This window comes from Oncorhynchus mykiss, chromosome 25 (genome assembly GCF_057628025.1).
Source record: "Oncorhynchus mykiss isolate SJ-2025 chromosome 25, ASM5762802v1, whole genome shotgun sequence".
In the NCBI taxonomy this organism is placed as follows: Eukaryota; Metazoa; Chordata; class Actinopteri; order Salmoniformes; family Salmonidae; genus Oncorhynchus; species Oncorhynchus mykiss.
Window position 1 is genome coordinate 60,589,784 of NC_143046.1, and position 20,014 is coordinate 60,609,797.

At 43.2% G+C, this 20,014-nt stretch overlaps 1 protein-coding gene across 4 annotated transcripts in view; it reads right to left on the reverse strand.

Annotated features, from left to right (window-relative positions):
• Positions 1 to 20,014, reverse strand: part of LOC110505399 (palmitoyltransferase ZDHHC14) — a 95,920-nt gene that overhangs the window by 48,440 nt on the left and 27,466 nt on the right. For all 4 annotated transcript variants that reach the window (XM_021584595.3, XM_090220663.1, XM_021584594.3 and 1 more), the window contains one exon: positions 1,682 to 1,842. In XM_021584595.3, coding sequence (XP_021440270.3) covers positions 1,682 to 1,842 — 161 coding nt within the window. The remainder of the gene's footprint in view (positions 1 to 1,681; positions 1,843 to 20,014) is intronic.

Consider the following 20,014-nt stretch of genomic DNA (forward strand, 5'->3'; position numbering starts at 1 on the left):
TGGAGGGGTGCTCAGTCTGTGCTTGGGGGTGGAAGGGTAGTGAGCCCTAACATGGTCCTAAAATCACCATTGTGGGATAGCTGGATTCAGAGGTTTATATTAAGAACAGATAAATAGAAAGATCTGTCGATGTAGACAGCAGCGAATCACTGCTTGGCTCACCACTACAGTTACACCCTTGGATCTGGGCAAGAGGCAGTTTTTGTTTGGACGCTGCCAATGACAGACATGGGCATGGTAGGTGATCCTGGGATGAACTACAGAGCTGATAGAGGGACTGTGCTGTAGGATCATGGGAAATGGGAGATGTAGTTTTGAAGATGTGATGGGCTCACAAGGTCCCACAGCCTTCAGTTTGTTTATTCTCTAAAAACAATCATTTTATAATTTGCCCAAATGAGGAGTGTTGTTGTTCAAAGCCGGTGCATCTTTCCCTCGATCCTGAATAGTCTCCCAGTCCCCGACGCTGAAAAACATCTCCACAGCATGATGCTGCCACCACCATGCTTCACCGTATGGATGGTGCAAGGTTTCCTTCAGACGTGACGCTTGGCATTCAGGCCAAAGCGCTAAATCTTGGTTTCATCAGACCAGAGAATCTAGTTTTTCCATGGTCAGAGTTTCTAGGTGCCTTTTGGCAAACTCCAAGCGGGCTATCATGTGCCTTTTACTGAGTGGCGGCTTCTGGCCTGCAGAGAGCCCTAACCTCAACCCTCTACCATAAAGGCCTGATTAGTAGAGTGCTGCAGAGATGGTTGTCCTTCTGGAAGGATCTCCCAACTCCACAGAGGAAACGCTGGAGCTCTGTCAGAGTGACCTTCAGGTTCTTGGTTACCTCCCTGACCAAGGCCCTTCTCCCCCGATTGCTCAGTTTGGCCGTCTTGGTGGTTCCAAACTTCTTCCATTTAAGAATGATGGAGGCCACTGTGTTCTTGGGGACCTTCAATGCTGCAGACATTTTTTGGTATACTTCCCCAGACCTGTGCCTCGACACAATCCTGTCTCGGAGCTCTACGGATAATTCCTTCAACCTCACGGCTGGGTTGTTGCTCTGACATGCACTGTCAACTGTGGGACCTTATATAGACAGGTGTGTGCCTTTCCAAATCATGTCCAATCAATTGAATTCTACAGCTAATCAAGCTGTAAAAACATCAAGGATGATCAATGGAAACAGGATGCACCTGAGCTCAATTTCGAGTCTCACAGCGAAGAGTCTGAACATCATGTAAATAAGGTATTTGTTTTTTATTTGTAATACATTTGCAACAAAAAAAATGTAAACCTGTTGTCGCTTTTTCAGTATGGGGTATTGTTTGTAGATTGATGAGGAAAAACCTTTATTTAATCGATTTTAGAATAAGGCTGTAACGTAACAAAATGTGGAAAAAGTCAAAAGTCTAAATAGTTTCCGGATGCACTGTATGTGACCTGCCAGGGGCAAAATGGAACACAGCTACCCCTGAGGGAGAGGCATCAGTCAGACAACAAGACCACTGGTCTTGGCCTAGCAGGTGGAGGTCAAGGTGAGAGGGAGGGGTGGATGTACAGAGGAGGGAACATGAAAGAAGGAGGGAGGGAGGAAAAGGAGGAGGGCGTGTGAGACGTGTGGGAGGGAGGATTAAGAAGAAGGGAGAAAGAGGAAATGTGACAAAGAGCGAATAGAGAGAGGTCTCCTTACCGATCTGTCTCTCCAGGTCAGCAGCTTCATCAGGCGTTGCTCGGGGCAGGACCCCTGGGTCACTGAAGCTGGTCCTGAAGAGAGTCCCCAGCACAAAGACAAAAAGCACCCCCCCTATCACTGGGATGGCTGGGGTGATCTGCATCGACAGGAACGGACAGCTAGGGTAGAACACGAGAGAGAAAGGACCAGAGTCAGACTCATACAAATCTTCAGTATACTGTAGTATTCAGAGCAGGCTGCACCAAGCCAAACACATGACCATCACTAGAAACAGCGGCGTATGTTCACAGGACAGGAAAAAGTGTTGGGTCGGAACTGGGTAGAATTATCCTCCACACCAAGCTCAATTTCAAAGCAGAGAGTAGATATTAGATACGGAGACTCATCACCTCTTATCTAAAAACGTTATTTTTCATCTTATAGCCTAACTAGACGATTGGCTATAAAAGGCCTGGGGAAAGTTGTGTAATTTAAATAAAACCAGAGAGGAAGAGGTAAACTTGAGGCTACTCTGGGGAATTTGCATGCAAGACAGCATAACAAGACACATGCGCACCACAGTTTTTTTTACGCCTGACACCTCTCTCGCCTCAGGAGTATTCATTACTCCGATTACGTTGCAAAACATTTGTTAAAGACGAAAGCAAACGGAACGAAGCATCTGAATTTGTCCAATAGCCCAACTTGACTCATCACGCTCTATCCACTCCTTGAGCGGGCCGGGTGCCTGCAGGCTGACCCCGGTCACCAGTTGAATAGTGTTTCCTCCTACAGCATTGGTGCGGCTTTTCCAGGTTAAGCTGGCTGGTGTTAAGGAGCGCGGTTAGGCGTGTCATGTTTCGGAGGACGCATGACTCCACCTTCGCTTCTCCCGAGGCCGTTGGGGAGGTGCAGCAACGAGACAAGATCGAAATTGGGGAGACAATTGGGGGTAAATATAAAAAGAAAATACTGAAAGGCAAAGGAGAGCAAGTCTTGTATGACAATACTTTGAGAAGTACATTTTTTGTATTATTATTTTGAATCACGGAGTCATACTGAGACCAAGGTATCTTTTACAGATGAGCCCTGAATTACAGAAATGACAGAAAACACAGACATCAAAATATAAATACCAAATGCAAGCAGAAAGGAAAACACTGTCATAAATCACAAAGACATTCATCAGTAATAAGGTCCGCAATCAGTTTTCTGAATTGCCATAGAGACAATGCTTGGGATGAGTTGGACTGTAGAGTGAAGGACAAACAAGCCAACAAGTGCTCAGTATATGTGGAATCTCCTTCAAGACTGTTGGAAAAGTATTCCAGGTGAAACTTGAGAGAAATGCCAAGAGTGTGCAAAGCTGTCATAGAAAATAGTACAAATAAAGAAAAACCCTTGAATGAGTAGGTGTACAAACTTTTGACTGGTACTGTATATACAGTGCATTCAGAAACTATTCAGACCCCTTGACTTTTTCCACATTTTGTTACATTACAGCCTCAGTCTAAAATGTATTCAATTATTTTTCCCCCCTCATAAATCTCCATACAATACTCCATAATGACAAGGCAAAACAGGTTTTTACAAATGTTTACAAAAAAAAAACTATTACTATAAAAACTATTGTTTCTCATGGTCTGAGTTCTTTTGGCAAACTCCAGGCTGGCTGTCATGTGCCTTTTTACTGGGGAGTGGCTTCCATAAAGGCCTGATTGGTGGAGTGCTGCAGAGATGGTTGTCCTTCTGGAAGGTTCTTCCATCTCCACAGTGGAACTCTGGAGCTCTGTCAGAGTGACTATCGGGTTCTTGGTCCAAGGCCTTTCTCCTGATTGCTCAGTTTGGTTAGGCGGCCAGCTCTAGGAAGATTCTGAGTGGTTACAAACTTCCCCCATTTAAGAATGATGGAGGCCACTGTGTTCTTGCTGCAGAAATTGTTTGGTACCATTCCACAGATCTGTGCCTTGACACAATCCTGTCTCGGAGCACTACGGACATTTCCTTCAACCTCATTGCATGTCAGAACAAAAACCAAGCCATGTCAACTGTTGGATCTTATATAGACAGGTGTGTGCCTTTCCAAATCATGTCCAATCATATAATTTACCACAGGTGGACTCCAATGAAGTTGTAGAAACATCTCAAGGATGATCAATGGAAACAGGATGCACCTGAGCTCAATTTGGAGGCTCATAGCAAAGGGTTTGAATACTTACGTACATTCGGTTTATTAGGTTTTATTTTTATACATTTGCAAAATAAAAAACAGTTTTTGCTTTGTCATTATGGGGTAGTGTGTGAAGACTGATGAAGGAAAATAGTAACGTAACAAAATGTAGAAAAAGTCAAGGGGTCCGAGTACTTCCCGAATGCACTGTATATACAGTATCAAACACGGGGCCATTCTTACTAATCTGCTAGAGAATCCGTTCGGATTTAAGTCTAGTTTTTGTATGAATAAAGCCTTTAGTGAGAGGGCCAATGCTTTAATATTGAATCATTTCTGCCCTCAGAATTCATATTGATTATATAAATAGGCCCATTTCATTTTGTCTGGCTTGCCGTTCCAAATAAATAATATTTGCTTATATAATCATTTTAAAAGTCATTTTTTAGTAGGTAGGGCCATAAGTGAATAGGGATAAGACAAAATAATTAAATCAGGGGGATTTTTCCACAAATAGACAAGTGTGGGACACTTTTTGTTATGTCCAGAAAACCCGATTTAACACCATCAGTATATAACACATTGAGTTCTATCTGTCATGTCATTTTGAAAACTGTTGAATACGGGAAGGTCTAGGTCAATTGAGGAAAGCTTCTGAATTAGCAGTGAGTGATCAACCGTATTGAAGGCCTTTGACAGATCAATGAAGCGGGCAGCACAATGTTACCTTTTATCCATAAAGTTAACCACATATTTTAGAACCTGGGATGTAGCAGAGATATTGCTATGATCACTGAGGGATGTAAGGAGGAAGGACTTCACCTGATCAGACTTGTAAAAAACGGTTAATGAGTCACACACGTCAACAAATGCCATTCACAAATAACAAATCACTTAACATTGAACTGTGCCCAAATTGTTCCATTCACAACACAGAAGGAGAAGTGATCCTAAACCTCCATTATTGTCTCTCAGAAAGGATGAATTGTTGTGAGGGGGCTAGATGACATGCGATAGGGTCCAGCGAGGCGAGAGGGCTCCATTATTCCATTAGTATGATATTCAACAGCAGGAGGGGGAAATGCCTGCGATGAGAGGACAAGCATTACTGCCGTTCAGAGCACTTAAGCTACTCTCATTCATTGATTGTTGTATGAAAATCAATTCCAAGCAAAAACACACTTGATCATAAAGACCTGGCTAGGGCCTCTAAAAGGCAGTGATAGTGATAGGTTGATGAGAGTGACAAGTGGGAGAGAGGTGACATACATCCTTTCGCGTATGTGGATTTAGAGATGTGTTAAGAGAGGTGAGAGCAGGCTATCTTTAGTCATGTTTGCCATCTGTTAGTTACGGCACTATGTGAGAACCAGGAAACATAGCATACTAGGCAAAGATACTGTGAAGCAGGGAGCTGTGGTGGTTGACTATCCAGCAGAGTTATGGCAGAGGCCTGTTACTTCCAAGCGGATATAAGTCATCCTGAATGTATCACCATCACCTCCCTCCAGATGGCAACACCTTGGAAGCCTGGCCATACCCGCTGTGCAGAGCCAGTGCCAGGACTGGAGCCAGCACTCCCACCAACCTGGCCACACTATTAATAAGTATGTCATTCTGGGCTTTGGTGCTTAAGTGGAGGATGGGAGTCCAAAGCTGAAGCCCAGTAGAGCTAAGGATCCATCAATGTTCTAACTGGCTGGCTGGTAAAAATGTAACCATCTCAGGTTTCAGATTATGTTTCGTCGACTAGCCAAAATGAATGCAGCCAAAACTAAAGGAACCTTGGCCAGGAGGTGAGAGGAGTGTATTGACGGCCAAATTGCGGGTGTGACAGTCTTCCGATCCACGGTCTTTTCCGGTTCTGTGTATCAGGTGTCTGCGTGCCGGGACTGCTGGCCTGCCCCTAAGGTACACCCTGGTCCTTGCCAATCCCATTCCAACGCTCCCATCCCTCGGTGGGGCTGCTGCCAGGGTCCATGGGACACTACATTATGAAGGCTTTATTAATACCACAACTGGGCAGCAGTTGCTGCCTGCAGCTGGCTAACATGCCAAACCTGGACCTACTACAGAAAGTGACCAAGTAATAGAGACAAAGTGAGAGTAGCTCCCGTTTCACTAAGTTCCCAGAACTGCAGAGAAAAATGAGCTCGCACAGAAAGCGAGGGTAAAAGTAGAGGTGTGTGGATGAAACCGTGTGGTCGTGTTTTTTGATGACTTGAAACTCAACTGATACAGTGCCTTGCGAAAGTATTCGGCCCCCTTGAACTTTGCGACCTTTTGCCACATTTCAGGCTTCAAACATAAAGATATAAAACTGTATTTTTTGTGAAGAATCAACAACAAGTGTGACACAATCATGAAGTGGAACGACATTTATTGGATATTTCAAACTTTTTTAACAAATCAAAAACTGAAAAATTGGGCGTGCAAAATTATTCAGCCCCTTTACTTTCAGTGCAGCAAACTCTCTCCAGAAGTTCAGTGAGGATCTCTGAATGATCCAATGTTGACCTAAATGACTAATGATGATAAATACAATCCATCTGTGTGTAATCAAGTCTCCGTATAAATGCACCTGCACTGTGATAGTCTCAGAGGTCCGTTAAAAGCGCAGAGAGCATCATGAAGAACAAGGAACACACCAGGCAGGTCCGAGATACTGTTGTGAAGAAGTTTAAAGCCGGATTTGGATACAAAAATATTTCCCAAGCTTTAAACATCCCAAGGAGCACTGTGCAAGTGATAATATTGAAATGGAAAGAGTATCAGACCACTGCAAATCTACCAAGACCTGGCCGTCCCTCTAAACTTTCAGCTCATACAAGGAGAAGACTGATCAGAGATGCAGCCAAGAGGCCCATGATCACTCTGGATGAACTGCAGAGATCTACAGCTGAGGTGGGAGACTTGAAGGTTTGTATCACAACTAAAGTGGCCAAATAACTTCTTAAAATTAAGCAAATTAATCTGCTTCATAACTGGTGTAGAGCCTAACTGGCATACATAGGCTGTGCTTATAATGTGAAAAAAATGACCCAAATACTTTATCAACATTTTAAGCCAAACGATCAGCCTCATTGCTTTAAAAAAAAAATTAATGCGAGTGGTTGTATTAATTTGGGATCTATCACATTCCACAACTTTCCCAGAGTATTTTTGGAATATTTATTTCTCGAATAGGTCAACTTTTGGGGGACAGTATATTGACATAGGCCTACTCATCTTATTGGCTGAAGAAAAGTAAACGTGGACAGTTCTAACATCTTCAATATGCACCTCGGAATTCGATAAGAGGAACATGGGCAGTTGCATCCCCGATGTGTCCGTCTTCATTCACTTGTAGCCTACTTCTTAGCTGAAATGCATGGGAGAGGGACCCGATCACGTGACGGGCATATCCAAGAGAGCCATGTGAATGAGAAGTGCTTTGGAGCACAGCAGCCGGGAGAAAGGAATTATAATTAGCATATTATATTTAGCCCAAAGGCACAATGGCAACTTTGGCCACAAAAGGCAAGGATTTTTTAGGTGGCATTACGGCCACACAAGGGGGATTCCGCCGGGAAATTCGAGGACTGATGAGAATATTATCAAGTGCTTGTCAAATTGTGAATGAGAGAATGATGAAGTGTGTGCAGCTTGCAACTTTTTTCAGATCATCATTAGTCCCATCATGCAGCCTTAGAATGTATTAAAAATCAAAACATATGGCCCAACGTTTATACCACAACTCAAGTTACATAAGTAACTCTAAATGAAGCATAGAGGACCAGTTTCTTTGTCAACCGCTCAACACAGAATAGCCGCATGTGCGCACTTCCTTTGAAATCTGAGAAAATATCCTTTCAATGTTATTCAGGCATGTTCAATTGTATTCTTTATACTATAACATAATAAAACATAATGCCACAGAATTCTAAGCAAATCTTGTCTGCTAAATAAACTAGTGTGATTCACAGCCATATGGCATAGCACAGGGCCTAACATAAGGATGATGCAGAGTATGCTATTCTGTTCTTCTGAAATAAACATTTTCTTCATATCATGTTTCTTTAGACCTGTCTAAAATAAATAATGCATTTATCTTTTAAATGTAGATGTTCCAAAGGTCTGCATCAGTAGCTTGTAGCCTATGGGTGGAAGACATAGCTAATTAACGGTCAATTACATTGAGACCGGCAGTTATTTGGTTGACAATCGCTGGCTAACAAAATTTCATGACCGCCACAGCCCTACTTGAGACTTGCTTGTGACTCAAATAATAGTGACTTGGTCCAACCTGTCAGCAGGGGTCTACTCTAGACACATACTGATGGGATAACAGCAGGGCTGGCTGGTCTAATATCCTGCAGTTCATGTTCTACCAGAGATGGACTAAATTGAATGTGCTCTGCTGTGTGCCTGGAAAACCTCTGTGTGTCTGAGCACTCGCTCTTCCTCAGCCATGTGTTGGAAGAGCAGGGTAGATCAGAAGGTAGAGCAGGGTAGATCAGGTAGAGCAGGGTAGATCAGAAGGTAGAGTAGGGTAGATCAGAAGTAATTCATAGTCAGTGGGAGAATCTCAATTGCATACACCTCACGATCTCTCTCTTTGCATCCTTCTCAAAACCCTCCGTTCTAACCTTCTCCTCTAATGGGTTTTGAGGAGGAGGCGAGGAGAGAGGGCTTGAGGAGTATGCAATTGAGATTCTCCCACTGACTATGAATGCCACCCTCAGCGGTTTGGAATCAACCAGATGCATCTGGTTTTCAGGGGAAATGGAAAGAGCCTGTGACGAGACTTCCGCTTTTGGACGTTAACAAGGAGACACTCCATCTTAACTCCTCCTCCACATTTACAGGATTGGTTGAAGTGCATCCTCCACCAACAGTAGTTTAGTGACCAGAAACGCCACCACTGTGTTTATTTTACGCCTGCTACGTTAGGTTAATGAATGCAGACAACCCATCACATAATGAATCTCTCGCCCCAATGAATTAGTACAGACCCAGTGGATCCCGCTCCACCACTGTGTGTCTGAAGAGAGATCATGTTAGTTTTGAACATGACTGTCCCTGTGGGGAGAGATTACAGGAAGGGAGATGTATTCCAGAGGCTTGCTCCTGCCTGACGGTCTAATCCATTACCAGGCCAAATCCCCCAGAGTCATGCTAGGACTTTACATCTATAGCCCATCACCACCACCATGATCCTGACCCTGCAGTATAGCAGGCCAGAGTGGAACGAAGGGTCATTTACTCTGACCATAGTAGTCCGTCAATAGTGGTTCTATCAATCCAGTGTCGCCTGCTTTTAATGATGCAAACCACCTAACAAGTTGGAATGAAACTACAGTTTGAATGTCTCTCTGCTGTTATCATATGGACGGTAGAGTACCTGTGCTCCCTCTGTGGGAATTGTTAACCCAGGCTAGGATGAGTAGAGTGAGTGTTCCTTTCTGCTCTGGATGCATCCAGGGCTTGTTAAACAGTATAGATCTCTGCACTATCAGAGAGCTAAGGTCCACAGCCCAAATGATCCACCCTGCTAGGCTCTGGGAGGGAAACACAAAAGGGCAAGTTGCTGTTGTTTTGTCATGGTGGAGCTCCGAAAAAGAAACATAATGTATTGTTTATAAGCGGCTTGTTTGGCTTTATTGCCAGAGGGCAAGCAACAAGAGACCAAACAGATTCAGCCCACTTATTCAGTGGCCAACAGACAGCCCATACAAAACACTGAAAGACTACAATCATTTCAACAACTATCGCAAGGCACTCCGCTTTTCACATAGCTGAACAGATAAGTGCATCAAACAAACTAAGTCGATAAAAACTAAAAACTTTAGTTCTCAAGAGCATAAAGAAAAAAACTGAACAGGAAACCAGAGGCTGCTAAGCTTATGCTGTGGGATAGGCTACAATCACCAGTAGTACACCAGTGAGTAAGAAGAGGTGGGACAATTAATACAGCTCACAGATGACCTGAATCTGTGGTTCCCACCGCTCCTATTTCACGTTGCTCTGGAGAGCTCACACACTAATGGAGAGTAATTAAGCATTCTGAGCCCTAAGCCAAGTGTGTTTAGCCCTGTCAATGCAGGCCAAGTGCAAGGCTTGGTTGCTTCAACTTACACCCCCCACCCCCACCTCCCTTGGTAGTTTGAGCAGCAAGCTGGACAAGACTAATCCCCGCCTGTTTCGCTCCAGCTAACGTAAAGGGAACCCCACAGGAGCTGCTGTGACATCTCCCTGACATGAAATCCATTCAAGGTGAGCTGGTCTCATCTGTAGGGAATGGACAAGGTTTAACGGTTCAACGCCTTAGAAAGAGACAGGTGCCTGAAAATGTAAGACATGAGTTAAGGGAATCACGGCGAGGAGTTAAACCAGGTAGGCCTAATTTATTTAAAAGCTCTACATAGACCAAAGTGTTTTGACACAGAACCCCCCCCCCCCCCCCCCAATCCAAATGTGGGAAGGATTTAAGGCCAGTCACTCAAGCCGTGCTCTGCGGGTCCGTTTAACCAGAATAAGCAGACTGAAAGTACAAATCTCTAGGAAAGCAAAAATCAATGTCCAATGTCGTTAAGGGAGCTCTTTTTATCTACCCATTCAATCTGACTTCCATTCAGTCTGATTGGTCATACATACCACATTGATGAATCCAGCAATTACCAGAGCTAATGAGAAATCGCTAGAGATGTGAAGCGTTTTACAAGGCTCATGTGAGGAAATCTCTCCCACGGCCCATTGCTGCAAGCAAGGTGGGCGTAGCTTTCAGGTAGTACATGTTTCATCCTAAGACTTTCCTGGGAATTTGAAAGCATTTCTACTCTGCTTTTCATGTCAAAGGTGTTCAAAGTTCTGACCAAAAGGACAGCCAGAGGGTATTTGTCAAGCTTTTACAGACTGTAGGCTATGTTGGCCAAACTACCACAAACAACCAACCTTGGACAGTTTGTTCTTTCTTTGACTTTTATTGAATTCCAACCACTTAAAAGGCCAAGTATCGCGAAATATAATTAATATGAAAGCATGGTTAAGGGAGGAAGGCAAGCCTGCCTCGACTCGAGTGCTTAGCATGTCGAGGTAAGAATTGATGCCAAATGCTTGACGAGAAATGTCTCTTCTTTAGCCTAGCCTATACACTGGTTAGGTGTTTTAATCATTTCTGGGTAGATTGATCCAACATGGACGTTTCTGAAAGTAATTTCAGGATCCACTTAGGCCTAGATACGATCAAAATATTGACTTTTCATAATCTAGGAGGCTGCGTAATACAATTTGTATGCAAGATTAGTTGCAACAAAAAAACACACCATCTCAAACCATGAACTCTGTCCTGACTATTTAGATTAAATATATGGACACACCGGTAGTTTGCCGGCCGAGAATACTTAGCCGGCAGTCATTTGCAAACCAAGTGTAAACCGATTCTACTGCTTAAAAAAAAATATATTTCCACAATGAGTTTCAAATAACACTAACATTTTGAAAATGATGATACCGTGTTTGTGTAAGAGTGGTTTGAAAATGAAATCCTGGAATTTCAGTCTGGTCAGGTGGGATGGAACTTTTTGTCCACATCACAGTGTGATCTGATTATAATAGACCAATGACTGTTCATCTGGGTAAGGGGTTTGGCTCTAGAACATCCTATCAGCCAATCAGGTCTGTGTATGTAAATATCTTCAAATTTGCTTCCAAAAAGCTCCTTTATGCTTTCTCCGGATTGGGATCTGGAGACTCTGTGTGATGCAATTGCAGCGCCTCCGGAGGCTTGCGGAGGCCAAATCGAGCTCTGTACCGCATCACTGAGCGCCTCCAAAATTTTGCAACAATGGAGAGGGCTCCGTATAGCTCCACATTGAGAATGGTTGGTTAATGGTAGGTGGGGTGGGAGGTCCTGTATAAACACAAGCTCACTTCCTTGACAACTTCCTTCCCAACAGCTCTGCTCTGCGAAGCGCAAGTAGTATAAATGCCCTGATATTTCTACAGAGGCCGTATCACAGTAAATGCTGTACGGCCACTGCAGATGACAGATTTAAAGGTTCTACATGGCCAATGCCCAAAAGGAGGCCTTCTTTTCACACAGTGATTTACACAGTGATTTATTAGACATACAGTGATTATTTAAAAATACAATTATAAAGATGGCATAGGGGGCTTTAAACACACGGCGCAGTCAGCAAGGGAATGAACTGCGAACGAACGGCAGAGCGTAATTCAGTGCAATGTGTTTTCTCCTTAAATGCAGAGTTTACTGACAGCCAGTGAAGCAATGTGCATCCCTAACGCATCTAATACATTCTGGCGCTGGGTGACAAGCCAAATATAATGGAGAAACAGTCAGGTGTGTTAAGAGGTGATGAGGTCATGGAGACGGACAGAGGTTCCAAACTGAGGCCATTAAGGAGGGCAGAACATTCTACATCAGGCATTCACTTTACCCACAGACATGGATCGATGGAGCTATGTCTAGGCTACTGCAGGTCTGTTAAAACCTCTTGAAACTAGGGGGCACTATTTATATTTTTGGAAAAATAACGTTCCCAAAGTGAATTGCCTATTTCTCAGGACCAGATGCTAGAATATGCATATAATTGACAGCTTAGGATAGAAAACTCTAGAAAAGTTTTCCAAAACTGTCAAAATATTGTCTGTGATTATAACAGAACTGATATTGCAGGCGAAACCATGAGGAAAATCCAATCAGGAAGTGCCCCTTATTTTGAAACCGTTGTGTTCCTATGCACCCCTACTTTTTCTACCTATTCCCAAAGGTGTCTACAGCATTTGGACGTAGTTTCACGCATTTATGTTGAAGAAAGAGCGTAAACGACAACATTGTGTAAGTGGCCAGCTGAGGGCTCTCAGAGTGATTCTTGCGTAAATGACAGAGGTAGTCATTTTTCCTCTCGCTCCTACTGAAAAGCCAATTGTCCCGGTTGATATATTATCGAATGGATATTTGAAAAACACCTTGAGGATTGATTATAAAAAAAAGAATTTTTCGGCGTTGTCGTGACCGCTATTTCCGGTGGATTTCTCAACATAACGTGACCAACAAACGGAGGTATTTTGGGTATAAAAATAATCTTTATGGAACAAAAGGAACATTGGCTGTTCTGCACCATTCCTCACCTATATCAGTTCAGTGCCAAACTCTGAATAGAGCTTGTAGTACTAAAACCCGGAAATGAGTTACCTCTGGTTCGTTCAGCCATCCCTATGGGGAAAGAATAGGGTTTTGAAATAAGGTTTGAGGTTAAAACAGGTTTAGGATATGTTATACTGTATCAGTAAGTTAACATTACCTTTATGAATTAAGAAGCCTTTGTGCTTTTTGATTACAAAAATACTTATCACAAAAAGTGAAGTTAGCCGATGAAGATTATCCCATAGAGCATCTGTTTACCATAGACCTTATTTTCCACATTTATACAAAACCCCCATTAATTCCCCCATGTCCAAAGAACCATGGCGGAGTTAGTGCCTACAAAAAGACACCATTACTGTTTCTCTCTATTAAACCAGGACTTAGGTTTAGCATATTGTTGCCATGGAGACTGACAATATCCAGTGGGGAAGTGGTTACCATGGAAACAACCACACGATTGAAGTGAACTGACAGCAACGTCAAAGAAGAAAAGGATGGGTGAAAAGCCGTACGATGGAGAATGTACGATGAAATTCATTCAAATCCTTTTCATTCCAACAAACCATCCTGTTGAAGGGGCAGAGTCCTTGAATTCAGGTTTAGCTTTTATATTGAATTTGTGGCAGCAAACAATATGGAAGACATTACAGCGTAGGGAGAGAATTTGGCTTGCGGTTTGAGTGGGGGATGTCTTTTTATTAATTCTATTATATCTTGGCGTATATCTTTACCCTTTCCAGCTAAAAAATATCCAAGACATGCTTTTTTTATGTGGGTTAACACAAAGGGAATTTAATTACTGTTTCCCTGTCACGTCATTAAACAGTACACAGAAATCTGGTAAACATCACTGCAGTCTGACGACCGACAGTTGTTTTGTGCTTTACTTACTATATGACGTAGCCTAAGGGTGATATGCCAGCACCCCCACCCAGCTTACGTCCCTTACAGTGATATGCTACGGGGGTGGCAGGTAGCCTAGTGGTTAGAGGGATGGGCCAGTAACCGAAAGGTTGCTGGATCGAATCCCCGAGCCGACAAGGTAAAAATCTGTCATTCTGCACGTGAGCAAGGCAGTTAACCCACTGTTCCCCAGGCAACGAAGACGTGCATGTCGATTTAAGGCAGCCCCCCCCCCACCTCCCTGATTTAGTGGGGTTGGGTTAAATGCGGAAGATACATTTCAGTTGAATGCAATCAGTTGTACAATTAACTAGGTATCCCCTTTCCCTTCTAAACATGCCTCTATAACTCATTGAGCTGCTTCTAATATTGGTTCTAGGTCTGCAGTGGTCTAGGATTTCTCAAACCCAAGAACAACAATGATCACCATAAAGGTCCACTGTCTCATGCAGACTGGGCCTACTGAATTTGGTTTCCTATACCAAGAAACCAGAAAATAATGTCCAATTAGCCCAAGGTTCCTGTATTTCTTTACATGAGCGCTCTGGGAGTAGAAATAAAACATTTCCAACCTTGGGACAATGTTCTGCCCTGCATGAAGTTATGACTGACAGATCCAAACAGAGAATACAGAAATAAATCTGGTCATGTATCAAATTCTGTGCAGGAAAAGGGTTAACCTGTTTCTTGGCCAAGGTCAGCGATAGTAAAGACTTACTGAAGCAGTTTGGTCCATTTTGACCAGAGCAACAAAGCTCTTTCCTCTTGCAGGGCTCGGGTATTCACACCACATCCCAGCAGTGTGAACTCTTCAATAGGAGCCTACTATAGGCTAAGACAGGGATGGGTGACACAACAGCTGTCCAGCTGGGATGAAAGATGGCAGGGTAGACATTGGCAGGGCAAGAACAGACCATGTTTCCTAGGGACAAGCGCCCATTCCAGCGGAGAGACTGGGTCCAGGACACTCACTAGTCGTGTACAGTATGTAGTAGCCTACATGCAACTGTGCATGTGTGATAACAGTCCCCTCTGACATGTTTGTGTGACATGTCATTCAAACTTTTATGATTTTTTTTACAGCACGATTATTGATGAATTGACAGTCGTGACAGGACACAATATCACTGAATGGAGCATTATGGAACTTTAGTCAATTGGAGAATGGCAACGTTGTTGAGGTAACAGCCCCTTATTACAGACAGTAGTGATCAGCACGGGGGGAGGGTGGGTCAGACAAATAAGCTGGTCATAAACATGCTGAGGTCACAAAGAGACGATGGCCCACTGGCATCTGCGGACACAATGACTGTCTTGACATTTCAGTCTCAGTCTTGTTACTGCATTGTGTAGTGGTGTCCACCCCCTCACCAGCATGTCTCCAATTAGAACACATCTATGGTACAATAGCATTGCGTCTGCAACTATGGTGACTCAGAAGATTAGTCCATCTTCGCATTTTCTACCAACATGCCGAGGACCCAGTCCAGCACTGCAGTTGTACAAACCAGACTCAAGGAATTGCCACATACTGTAGCTAGGCCACCCCATCACCCAAAATAACACAAAATAGTCCAGTCCAAACCAGAAATCACATTGCCCAGAGTAGCTCAAGGCAGTGTCACTGAATCCTTTGCCAACTCTTTCAAGTGCTTAAGACAGACCTCACAAAAGCGAATAAAACAATGATTTCAGGCATCATTAAATCTGGTGTCATGAGATCTGATGGCAAACTGTGTCAGGTTCAGACATGGTGCTTCCTGACAGTCTGACCGAGTTATTAACTGGAATACAGTTCCGGGGTGTTATTCCACATCTCCCGCCAAGCATGAGGCACCAAGCCTCAACTATGTATCGGAAATTTCCCCTGGCCCTGCCATGGTAGCTCTTTTTTCATTGTTTTATTACTGGCTTCCACTGCTGTTGGCTTTAGGGTCAAGCTGCTTTCTCTCTCTCACACACACACACACACACACACACACCTGGGTATTATTGCAGTGACCTACTTTATAGGGAGGGAAATATTCCATCTGTAAAAATGGTTTTTGTTGGTCTCAAATTAACAGAGTAGCAGAAGAAAAGGGACACCCACAGAGCCCTCTCAGCTTGCACATTCTCCAGCTCTTTCTCACAGCCCACTGAAAGGGCTGGTAATTGGTGAGGCGAACCAATACTCAATCTGGAGGTTTAGCCAAATTGTTATGGAGGTTTTTTCCTTTCTCTTTTAAATGCCGGAAAGCCTACTACCATGGGGTTAATCCACATCATTCTGAGATAGACAACCAAAGAAGCTAACCAGAATAAACTAGTTAGTGCAGAGGATTTGGGCTTCAAGTTCTCTGAGACTGTGGCTTGACTAATAGCTGTAGGCTGTCAAATTAGTAAAAAGCAGTAGGTTGTAACAGGCTAAGATTAGTGTGGTAATACACTGGCTTTTGAGGAATTTGTAATCCATGACAAACAATAACATTTAAAGCTGTATTTGTATCACAAAGCAACTGAGGGGTCCCAAAAATCACAATTTCGCCTTCCCTTTGTACAGAGGAAATTGGCCAGTTCATAGTCCCTGGTTATGAATATCAAAGACAGAGAATAGAGAAAGGAGAAGATTTGAAGTTCATGAACCTGCCTGACTATTGAATATTAACCACTACACAGAATCTCTTTATTTCAGAAGATTCAGTCCCATAAGGGTGAAGAACTAAGACATAACATTTCAGGGCATAGCCTAGCTTCTGACTCTGGGTCACCTTACCCTTTGTTCAGGGGAAGCGAAGGCATAAGTGGTGAGAAGTAGCTGTCAGTACATTTCTACTGGCGTAGTTGTCAACAAGTGGAACCAACCACCAACCAATCAGAGAGTGACCTAAGGAATTCCAAGTCTTGACAGTTCTGCTTCTTCTTCACTGTAGGAATACAGGAAGGGACCACATCTTTTTCACATTTTCAAAGGCTTGACATGTGACTAACATGATAGATGACAAATTACAACAACAAAAAAGTCTATGCAACTACATTATCTGACCATAAAAGCTCAAAATAGCTGTAATAGAACTTCACTGGCAGACTTGATTAAATCTTTTTATTATCGTCCCCAAAAAATGTTAGTCCTAATTAAAGATAATTGAACTTCAGGGTAATCAATTTCTCCCAAACTAATGAGCTGAAACTCAAAATACTCTATATTAATTAGACACCTCTGCCCATAAGGATGGCAATTAGCCTAAGAATATTACACTGATGCATTAGTGAGAAAGATAAATATGTGCAGTCTTAAAGTGAACTGTACAAAACCATGTGACACTATAGCCTAATTAATGCAAGTTAGCCCATTAGCTCATTAAATCGTACAGCTCCACAGTTGAGCTGGAGGATGACGTGATTTAGGATCGTCCACTGCTGCGTACCATATGGGGAGAGAGTTTATTTGAGTTTTGGAGCTTGAATTGCTTCACCATCGTTTGTTTACCGCGAGCAGACTGGTGAAAGGTGGGAAACCTCCATGTCTGGTGCCATCATGTTGAAGCCCTTCATCAGCACTGACATCAGCCCGTGAGTCAAAAACCCCGACACTGCTTTAGACCAGCCTATGCCCTAGAAAACAGTTCAACACTCCTTGTCTAGGCTAATGGTTGTCTCAACTCAATCTTCCAGTTTTAAACTGACTGTCAACATAACACAGATCATGCTATAGGGACCATAGACATTAAAACCAGTAGATAGCGATGTCGCTGACGTCATTCATGTATTCTTATGGACAACTACATTTGAATTTTTATATTTAACTAGCCAAATCCTAACCCGGACGACACTGGACCAATTGTGCGCCGCCCGATGGGGCTCCCAATCATGGCCGGTTGTGATACAGCCTGGAATCGAACCAAGGTCTGTAGTTACGCCTCTAGCACTGAGATGCAACCTTAGACCGCTGCGCCACTCGGGAGCCCCCTAAAATTTGAAAAATAAGGATCATGATGAAAGTGGCCGTAACTAGCAAAGGATCATGGTCGACGTAGTCATTTTCATCCTGTCTGAAAGAGCCTCCTCGTAGCATGCCGGCCCGTGATTGGTCTGTGTCAGCACGTGGTCCTGTGTGACGACAAATGTAGTAGTCAGAATGGATCACTATTTGATATCTCGATTTGTAGCAAACTTTGTTTTTTAAAGAATTCACTGTGGGGATCGAACTGTGTCATAATAAAGGAATTCATTTTGTTCTCATTACTAAAACAGCCGAATTGAACACAGTGCTTTGAGCTTGGCTGTTTAAGCCAAGAGGTCTAAGGCCAACAAAACACCAAAGACGCTTAAAGCTGAGCCAGGTCCACTTCTCTTCCTCCAACCTGCACTACAGTCTACGGACATTAAACATTAATCTATGCAGTTTTCAGTAGGAAGCAATACTGTTCTGAAACAGGAAGAGGAGGAAGCCAATTACCAGTTTATCAGGGTTCTGTTACAGCACCGTCTCTTGGAAATACTCTGAACTTGAGTCAGGAGTGTCAGATCAGCTATGGACTAAATTTCCTGTGGATCCAGGTTCAACAGCAATAGAGCCGGGAGAGTAAGTTCATTATCACTGCAAGTCAGGGCATATCACATAATATATTCTACCTAAATAGATCTTACCCCTCATTTCAGCTCCCAAAGAGAGAATAAAAAAATAAAAAAGATTGCACTAATAACACAACCCAGGTTACGGTCATCAGGTCCTTCCCACACACCCCCTTCCCAATATCTACCACTTTCTCACCGCTCAAAATGGAAGGCTCCCATTTTACCTGTGTACCTTCATTGTCCAGCAGAATAATGACAATTACAGTCTATGCTCACAGGACTGCATCTCTGTGACGGTGCCTAAGGCCTATACAGAGCAATGTAAAAAAAAACGTTGCAGTGCTCTGCCCCCAGTACATGGAACAAGCTATAAAAGGACTTGAAACTACAGGAGATCGTCACAAATGATTTTAAAGCTAGGGTAAAAATCTATGGTGGAAAATTACTTCGAGACCTGTCAATCTTTTGACCCCTAGTCAGGCACATGCACAGACTGGGCTCCAAGTTGCCCTTACAGACTATTACATACTTATTTAACTTTTTCAGAAATCCAATGAAACTAGCTAATTTCTTATTTTTAAATCTTGGAATATTACCCCTCCCCCACTCCTTTGCTCCCACTGCACAAGCAGACACTACACCGGTGTCAAGTGGTAGTATGATTAGTGGCACTGTCTACTTTGAAATATAAAGTGCATTTGGGAAAGTATTCAGATCCCTTACCTTTTTCCACTTTGTTACATGAAACAACCTATTTTAAAATAAGGCTATTATTTTTTTTTTACCCTCATCCATCTACACACAATAACCCACAATGACAAAGCAACAACGTGTTTTTAGAAATGTTTACTAATTTATAAAAAATAAAAACCAGAAAAAAAAGTATTTACATAAGTATTCAGACCCTTAGCTATGAGACTCGATATTAAGCTCAGGTGCATCCTGTTTCCATTGATCATCCTTGAAATGTTTCTACAACTTAATTGGAGTCCACCTGTGGTACATTCAATTGATTGGAAGGGTACCAAAACCCTTCTGCAGCATTGAAGGTCCCCAAGAACACAATGGCCTCTATCATTATTAAATGGAAGACATTTGGAACCACCAAGACTCTTCTTAGAGCTGGCTGCCCGGCCAAACTGAGAAATCGGGGGAGAAGGGCCTTGGTCAGGAGGTGACCAAGAACCTGATAGTCACTCTGACAGAGCTCCAGAGGTCCTCTGTGGAGACGGGGGAACCTTCCAGAAGGACAACCATCTCTGCAGAAATCCAGAAAAGCAGGCCTTTACGGTAGTGTGGCAGATGGAAGCCACTCAGTAAAAAAGGTACATGACAGCCCGATTGGAGTCTTCGGGACAAGTCTCAATGTCCTTTTGTGTCCCAGCCAGAGCCCGGACCTGAACCCGATCGAACGTCTCTGGAGAGACCTGAAAATAGCTGTGAACAATGCTCCCTATTTAACCTGACAAAGCTTGAGAGGATCTGCAGAGGAGAATGGGAGAAACTCCCCAAACACAGGTTCGCCAAGCTCGTAGAGTCATACCCAAGAAGACTCGAGGCTGTAATTGCTGCC